General features: G+C 38.9%; 1 protein-coding gene across 3 annotated transcripts in view; it reads right to left on the bottom strand.

Moving 5' to 3' along the window:
• LOC146498584 (protein NLRC3-like) overlaps positions 1–9254 on the bottom strand; it is a 350052-nt gene that overhangs the window by 284857 nt on the left and 55941 nt on the right. The window contains exons 12-13 of one of the 3 annotated variants that reach the window (XM_085139925.1): positions 7066–7112; positions 5881–6921 (exon numbers count right to left, since the gene is read on the bottom strand). The exons of the other annotated variants lie outside the window; for them this stretch is intronic. Coding sequence (XP_084996051.1) covers positions 6365–6921; positions 7066–7112 — 604 coding nt within the window. The 3' untranslated portion in view covers positions 5881–6364. Of the gene's footprint in view, positions 1–5880; positions 6922–7065; positions 7113–9254 lie in introns of those variants that run through there. 3 annotated transcript variants of the gene reach the window in all.

Below are 9254 nucleotides of genomic sequence, written 5' to 3'. Positions count from 1 at the left end.
TTAAAAAATTTTATAATTTAAAACTTGATGACAAATGGTACTGTAAAATATGATAAATAAATACATTGGGGCCTATAATAATTTAGTACAAACAGGGTAATATCATAATCCATGGAATTGGTATTTTTTAGAATTAAAACCAAAGGGCAATATACATTGAAATAAATTTGACTGAAAAAAGCGAATGGGATTTTGAACTGAGCAGAGGGTATAAAAGGAGCGGATACAGCGAGGGAGGGCATTTCGCCTTCAGACACTAACAGAGCAACATCTCTGAGACATAGAGACACTACAGTTTTCATTGTTTTTGTGCCATAGCCTGAAGAAGGCCCTTTTCAGGGCCGAAACGTCGCGGCGGCACACTTTAAAAATTTAATTACTTTAAATTAAGTTTTCATTTGTTTTTTTTTTGATTTTATTTTTGTATTAACGCTAATAAATAAATATATAAATAAATACATTAATAAATACATAAGCACGTTTGTTTTCATTTTGTCTTTATTATTACATATATAGCAAAGGCGACATTACAAAAGACTACAAAACCTATTTCTAAAAACATCATACAGCCGGATGGCTGCATTTGAGGATGATGGGTGGACAGTGGTCCGCCGTGGGAGACGCCAGCGTCGTCCCGGGCGGTCCAACTTTCAGCAGCAACGGGTCACCTGGGGGATGGACCGTGCATTTCCTCCTGCCCTCGAGAGAGGGGGGAGGAGTCAGTTTTTCTTCCCTAACCCTAACCCTACCCTAACCCTAACCCTCTATCTAACCACCCAGTCGTCGGATGAGGCGGGGAGGGCTCACTGCGTTCTCTTTCACAAATCCTAACCCCTAACCCTAACCCTAACCCCTAACCATTTTGATTGTTTGTTTCTAACCCTAACCCTGTTCATAAGCCCTAACCCTAACCATGGGGGTCTTTACTTTTCATTCCCCAACCCCCACTCACATGGGGAACCCTCATGTTTGTTGTGATACTAACATTATTTTTAAAAAAATACACAACATTATTTGAAAAATACACAACATTGTTTAAAAACACAAAGAAATACACAAAAACGCATATAAATATCTTTAAAAAACATCACAAATCTTGATTTCTATTTGTTCACATTAGTTGAAATTACTTTTCAATATTTCATACGGTTGTGAATAGTTAAAAATGCAAAATTCATGTTTTAAAAAATACAATTAAAAGCACCAAAAATGAATAAGCAACAAAAAAATTAAAAAACTATCAAAAAAAACACCAAAAAAAATACACAAAACGCATAAAATATCTTCAAAACATCACAACTCTTGATTTCTATTTGTTCACATTAGTTAAAATTACTTTTCAATATTTCATATGGTTGTAAATAGTTAAAAATGCAAAATTCATGTTTAAAAATATAATTAAAAGCACCAAAAATGAATAAGCAACAAAAAAATTAAAAAACCATCAAAAAACACCAAAAAAATATTTAAAATCAGTTCATAAAATACTAAAAACAATTTAAAACAAAGTTTTATCTAAAACATTCTGTGTGTTTAAAAATGATTAAAATATGTTAAAAACAATTTTGTATTATTTGATTATATACATATTTTCTATTTTCTGTATTTTTTTCATTATTATAGGCAAGGCTGCATAAACTTAAAACAGTTCATTGAAAACTGCATTTTTAGTTCAGTTCGTCAGAGGCTATAAAAGGAGAGGAGTGCTGAACACCCTCATTCTTGCCCTGACAGCCAAAGGAGCAACATCTCCAGACTTTTACAGCAGCCACTTTTTCGGTTTCTACTGTGTGTGCCCTGGCCTGAAGAAGACCCTGTGGGGTCGAAACGTTGCCCCGGGCACACTACCATTTGGCCTATTTTGACTTTATTAAAATTAATTAGTTTTTTATTTTCATTAAAAAAAGCAATTTTTTTTCATCATTTTTTTCATTTTTTCATTTTTGCACTATCAATTAGATACATTATCATTCATACCTACATTTATAACAAACAAACAAACAACTTTTATTAAACTATAATACCAAAGGCTGCATCATCCACACAAACTTTATTATTAGATAACAAAGGCTTCATCACAGACAAGACAAAAAAACAACACAACACGACAACACAAAATGGTCTACCTGGATGAGGACCAGGATTGGATCCCTGTACGCTACCGGGGACGGCGCCTAGTGACCGGTGGCCGTAACAGGCAGTGGAGTAGCGGGAGGGCCAAAGGGAAGGACCGTGCACCTCCGCGTCCCTTCGGGGACAGGAACACTTTTCCCTCTCCCCTAACCCTAACCCTAACCCCTAACCCTAACCCTATTATTTTGGTGAGGATAAAAAAGGATGGTGACTGTGGGGCTTTTCTCACACTACCCTCTAATTGGGAACCTAATTGGGGCCAATTGGATGAGAGAGTGAGGAAACTAATTGAAGCCGACTTGCGCGACTCTGCAGGATTCCGACCGTGGACAAGTGGTATTGACGGTACCAGAAGAGAGGAGATGGAACTGATTAGGGAACTTCAATTAAACAAAAACATTATTCTTAAACCAGCGGATAAGGGCTCCAAGATAGTGATTTTGGACAAACATCAATATATTTTGGAAGCTAACAGACAATTGGCCAACGCAAAATATTATAGCTCTATTGAGAACAGCATTCAACAAAATACACAAATTCAGGTCCACAGTATTGTGAGTAAATTATATTGGAAAAAATACATTACTGCAAAACAAAGAGACTTCTTATATGGCCCAGATGAACCCCGCAATAGGCAGTTTTATCTCCTTCCGAAGATCCACAAAGATCCGCAGACGTGGACAGTACCAAATGTGATCCCGCCGGAGAGGCCCATTGTATCAGATTGTAGTAGCGCGACTTATAACATCTCTCTTTATATAGATCAGTTTTTGGGACCTCTTTCTTGTAAACACCCTAGCTATCTGAAAGATACATATCACTTTTTGGAACTTATCAAACCGATACGACTATCAATAAATACGCAATTGTTCACAATTGATATTGACAGCCTTTATACGAATATCAATACAGAATTAGGCCTAAGAACAATAAAAAACATTTTAGAGCAACATCCAGACCCTAAGAGACCAGATGAAGAACTTTTGCAGTTGTTGGAAATCTGTTTAAGATGCAATGACTTTGAGTTTGCGGGGAGACAGTACTTCCAGGTTCAGGGTACAGCTATGGGACACGGATACACCCCTTCCTATGCTAATCTATACATGAGCCAATGGGAACGTGAGGCCCTGATAAAGTGTTTGCATAAACCTACTTTCTATTTTAGATTTTTAGACGATATCATAGGGGCGTGGTCCCACGGTGAACAAAAATTCACTGAATTTATTGACATCCTCAACAGCCACCATCCTTCCATCAAAGTCAAACATGAAATGCATCCGGTACAGGTGAATTTCCTGGATACAACAGTATTCTTAATAAATTGGACCAAAATCTGAAAATAATTTCCACCAAGGTTTATTTTAAACCTACAGACTGTCATGCTCTTCTGCACAAGAGTAGCTACCATCCTAAACATACTTTCAAGGGCATCATAAAATCCCAAATCATCAGGTTTTTTTAGAATATCTTCAAAGGAGTCAGATCTTCAGGATTCAATTAGCATATTATTTCGGAGCCTCAGAAAGAGGGGTTACTCTAGTAGGTTTCTCAGAGCAATTAAAAGTAGCACCCTTGACGGACTGAAATCTAACATAGTGAATGCAGGTGAAGTATCAAATGACTCAGGGGGAAACCGGACTCAAAATCAAGATCAGATACAACCGGGGGAACCAAACAGGCTTATGCCACTGGTAACCACTTACTCACGTTCATACCTACCATTGCATAACAAACTCAAAACAAACTTTAAGAAATACACCTCCGATTTGACGCCATTCCAAAACTGCAGAGCGATCTCAGCCCACAGGAGAAATAAGTATCTGAGAGGCATGCTTGTTAGGGCCAAGTTACCAGAACAGATGAGGCGAATAAGATCAGGGAAACCCAATCATTGGGCTTTTAAACTGAAACGGTTCTTGAATAACCCTCATGGGAAAATAGGGGCACCCATTCTGCAGAGAATGACCCTAAACACGAGTAGCATCATTTATTGCATCTGGTGTGAAGAATGTCGTCTACTCTATGTGGGTGAAACAGGTCAAACTCTGTTGGAGAGGCTAAAGCAACACATTTCTAACATTGAGAGGAACAGACTGGAGACCCCGTTAGTATTGCATTTTCAAACACACACATTACACCATTTGAACATAACGGAACTTCAAACCTGTACGACGTGGACGGAGGGCCAGAGGAGGCGATATGAGAGGATATGGATCTCCAGACTGCGGACTCAATATCCACAGGGCCTGAACGCAGTCTGAAGCGCTCTTTTTAAATTGTATTGATGATTATTGCCGTCCTTATACAACTGTTGTCATGATAATAAAAGCTGGAGAGGTACCTTCTGGGGTAAAAAAAAGAAAAGAATAATTGTGTCCCTAAATTTTTCCATTAGTCAGGTTATAGCATTGCCACAAAATTATAGATTATAGTATATTATATATAAGAAATTTTAGCTATGGACCCCTGCAGTTACAATACTGCATGTGTGATTATTGTTATTATGGATAACTGAGGGTGAAATACCAACAATGATAGAAGGGAGATTCCTCAATTTCCTCTTCCCTCTCTTATATATAATAGTCAAATTAAAGTAGGTATTGAATTATGGACTATGGTCCTCAAATGAGAGTGATAGTAGCCTAGTGTGACACAAGGGGTGAGACATGAGCGACAGTGACAAGGCAGCTGTTGCCAGTGCACTGGACTCACAATAGTGACTGTATAAGATCAATAGGCCCATAACCTAACCCTAACCCCTAACCCTAACCCCCCCTACCCCCTTATTTTCTTTCGTGCCTCACAGGCCTGAGGAAGACCTCTTAAGGTCGAAACGTTGCCTGAGGCACGTTTAATTTTTTTTCAACCGGAAACCACGGTTTTTTGTTTTTAGGGATTAGGCGCAGGCCCCTGTGCTCTCTTTTAGTTGTTTGTAGGTTTTTTTTTTACCACACAGCCAAATAAAAGGTTTTTCTTTTAAGGGATTTTTAAGCCTTGGGGCTCTCTTTTAGTTGTTTGAGCCCCTTTTGGGTTTCACTTTTAGTTGAAAAAAACAATTAATTTTTTTACATTTCATTTACATTAAAAAACAAAATTTAAAAACAAATAATTAAAAACCACTCGTCATGGCGGACGAGTGGCAAGTAGTTCACTACGGAAGGCGGCGCCAGCGCCTCTTCCTTGACAACCCGGACGGGGATCGGGGGTTCTCCCGTGGGATGGCCCACGCACCTTCCTTCTACCCTCGTAGGAGGAATCAATTCCCTTATCCTAACCCTAGCATGTGGAGAGTTTGGAAAAGTCACATTAAGAAAGAGAAATCAAACATTTGGATTCATTTTAATGAGCTCAGACTTGTTGAAAATGCAGAGGAGCTGGTTGTTGATAGGTTTGTAGCTTAAACCTATTCGCTGGAACGTTGAAGACAATATAATTACACAGCAAAGCAAGACACGAAGTAGGCAAAGATCTTCATGTTTCTCGTGCACGGGAGAGAACCGGACAAACGCCGTTCCTTTGCTTGACCCCAGTTGCTCTCGTCCGCTCCCCCGTAACACTGCTCTTTTATTGAGGTTACATGAATATGCATAGGTTCATTAACATACGACGTATACATACACACAAAGAGTACCTTGCCTGTGTGTGTGTGTGTGTGTGTGGGGTCAGAGAGTGACTGCATAAATGACTTCCCTAAACAGACTAAAACAGATATAGCTATGTTAATCCTACCGTAAAACAATAAAACAAGGTACGACCTCTTCCCATGCTCCCAGGATGTAGGTGTGGATTCCAGAACACTCTGGAATGCACACCAAGCCTTTGCAGCCTGCTAAAGATCACACATCCTATCACTACACAATTAATTATACACCTCTAAGCATATATGGTTAAATATTTCTAAGCATAAATGACAATCAACAATACAAAACCTAACAGTTGTGAACTGAGCTTCAGAGAAACACAACATACTGAGATTCACTGTGAAGCTTTGAGTGGAAAAAGACAGAAAAACAACATGTGGATCCTGGAATAATGGGAGCTTCCATCTTTAAAGGACTGAAGACGAAGACGTTTACAAGGAATCATGTAGAACAGTTTAAAACATCAACTGATCGAATCAATGAATCTGAAAAAAAAATTTCTGAGTGAAAGAGGCAGACATGTACAGACTGAACTATCTTTTCAACAGTCAGAGTGTTTCTCTAACAGGAGGACACTCTTTACACTCAACTCAGCACAGAGTCACTGAGGAAAGATAACTGATCATAAACCCAGGATAAAGAGTTTCAGTGAATGTGGTGTTGAAGGTGTGGAGATGGATAAGAGTGTCAGAGGAGAGTGTGTAGAAGGACAGAGTGCCAGCAGGACGGTCCACATACACTGCTACTCTGTTAGAGACAGAGGAGGAGGAGGACGTGGTTTTGGAGGAAGAGGAAGGGATGGGTACTGTTTTCTTATTGTGAATGAGAAAACTGGGACCGTCATCAGAGCAACTCAGACTCCAGGACTGATCATTGTATCCAAAAACACAGTCATAACTGTCTCCTTTCCTTTCAATTCTTCTGTAAGTCACTGCTATATCAAGCCTTCCTCTCCACTCGACCTCCCAGTAACAGCGACCAGTCAGACCATTTCTACACAGCAGTTGTTCCCAGCTATCAAACCTGTCTGGATGATCAGGATATGACTGATCCTCCTCCACACATGTCACCTTGAAAACACTGTTGTTGTCAGACAGTTGGAGCTTTGTGTGTACTGTGTTTGTGTCGATTGTGAGTTGACAGGAATCTGATGGAGAGAACAAACACAATCCAGCTGCAGTTATTGATCCATCATCTGTTCATTGATTGAACTTTTAATAATGACTCCTGACATCAGAGATGTGAATGTGTGCTGCTTTGTTTTCATGAATCCCATTAAAAATACACTTACACTTCCTCAGACCTGGTCTCAACCATTGGACTCCAGCAGGCTCCACCCTGAAAGGAGGAGGGGGGTCAGATTAGCACAGTCAGCATGCACACATGGACATTACATGGCTCTCATACACAGACTGTTAGACACTCATAAAGGAACAGTCCAACATTTTCACAAATACACTTCAATCTCTACGTGGATCAAACTGCTGATGATTGGACTGATCCTGGATCTGTCAGTACACCACTGCATTGAATGAAATATGACTGATTCAAACTGTCACCTTCATTATCTTTATATTCCTCTTCTGTTTAGGTTTCAACATCTGCCCACATCTGCTCTCATTCATGATTGTTTTTTGATTTTACTATTATTTGGAGTTTAGCATCAAGTCAGTTAAACTTCTCGTCAATTAAGTAGCAGAGAGCAGTCTGTCACGTGTCCAGAATATTGAGGATGAAGTACACAACAACACCAAGTCCAGAGGGTTGGGTCAAACGATGATTTTAATGAACACACGCGTGGGTAGATGTACCCTGCAAAACATCAGCTGTAGATCTCCGCCCAAAAATACACCAGCAGTTGTTTTTAAGCATCAGGGTATGTTTTCTGATGCCCCCTCATGTGTCATCACATGCATAAGATTCAAAACCACAAATGTTCTGTTGATGACTTGTGACACAGTTAAAAAGAACATTCTCTCAGTCTCTACGGCAGGTGCTTCCTGTTCATCTTCTGACTCTCGCTTATCTCTGGAACATCAGCAGCACGTCTTACGACAACTGTCACTGATGCAGACACAATTTTGCAGTCACAAGCAAAATATGATTAAAATTTCACCTATAAATGAGTTTACCTACGGTGTGTGTGTGTCAACTTCACTCGAACTCTGTCTTGTAAGAAGAGAGGACAATTCTCATGTGCATAATAACCTAACTGAAACTATATATGTAATATGTTGAACAAATGTTTTAATCAAAAACCACTACTAAAAGCTTAATAAAAGCATATAAACAAATAAAAGATAATAATGAATAACCTGGTTATTCAAATAGCATCATCCAAACAGCACCTCAAAATAACTTACACTTACACTCTGCTTAGCTTCACTTTCGCAAGCACGCTCTGCAAAAGCATGCAGACTTTGGCATAGGCTATACTCAGAGTTGAGCCTTTCTTTTATAACCCAATATAATCAGCATATAAACATTTAAGATTATAAATTTAACTCAACAGTTTAAAGTGGTTATCACTGCACCTGTAATAAAGGCTAATTGGGTGCTAACATGTTTAAACCTCTGAATGCAATATCAATGCTGTAGATTATGTTATTAATGCAATGGTAATGATGATTATTGTGAATAGTAGCAGTAAAATATTTCTCAAATCCCACAGGTGTTAATCAGTTTCAGCTGCTTTGGTGTTAATGAAATTCACAAAACTCACAATAGAGAGACAACAATGAGACAACACCAAAGCCAGGAATTGCTTTAAAGGTCGAGACTACTAACATTATTTTTCAACTTTATTTTCACTACTTTGCATTTGGCCGTACTAGTAGCGTCAGTTGATACAGGGACCTTATATAGGTTGTACAGGTACTCCAAGTCCTCCGGGATGGCACATCAGTACATGCCAATTCCAGATGTACCTTTTAGACCCCATTCCTACAAAACTGGTAAAAGAAGTCCTGCCATTAATAAATTCTTCAATCTTAAATATGATTAACCTATCTCTAATAATCGGTTATGTACCTTCAAGGTGGCTGTAGTTAAACCTTTAATCAAAAAGCCATCTCTAGACCCAGCAGTCTTAGCTAATTATAGGCCAATCTCCAACCTTCCTTTCATATCAAAAATCCTTGAAAGAGTAGTTGTCAAACAGCTAACAGATCATCTGCAGAGGAATGGCTTATTTGAAGAGTTTCAGTCAGGTTTCAGAGCTCATCAAAGCACAGAAACAGCTTTAGTGAAGGTTACAAATGATCTTCTTATGGCCTCTGACAGTGGACTCATCTCTGTGCTTGTCCTGCTAGACCTTAGTGCAGCGTTTGATACTGTCGACCATAATATCCTATTACAGCGATTAGAACATGCTGTCGATATTACAGGTACTGTGCTGCAGTTGTTTGTATCATATCTATCTAATAAACTCCTATTTGTACATGTAAATGGAGAGTCCTCTTCACACACTAAGGTCAATTA

Source organism: Neolamprologus multifasciatus, chromosome 18 (genome assembly GCF_963576455.1).
Source record: "Neolamprologus multifasciatus chromosome 18, fNeoMul1.2, whole genome shotgun sequence".
Taxonomy (NCBI): domain Eukaryota; kingdom Metazoa; phylum Chordata; class Actinopteri; order Cichliformes; family Cichlidae; genus Neolamprologus; species Neolamprologus multifasciatus.
Note: the sequence above shows the minus strand (reverse complement) of the source record. Positions and strands in the feature narration are given on the sequence as shown.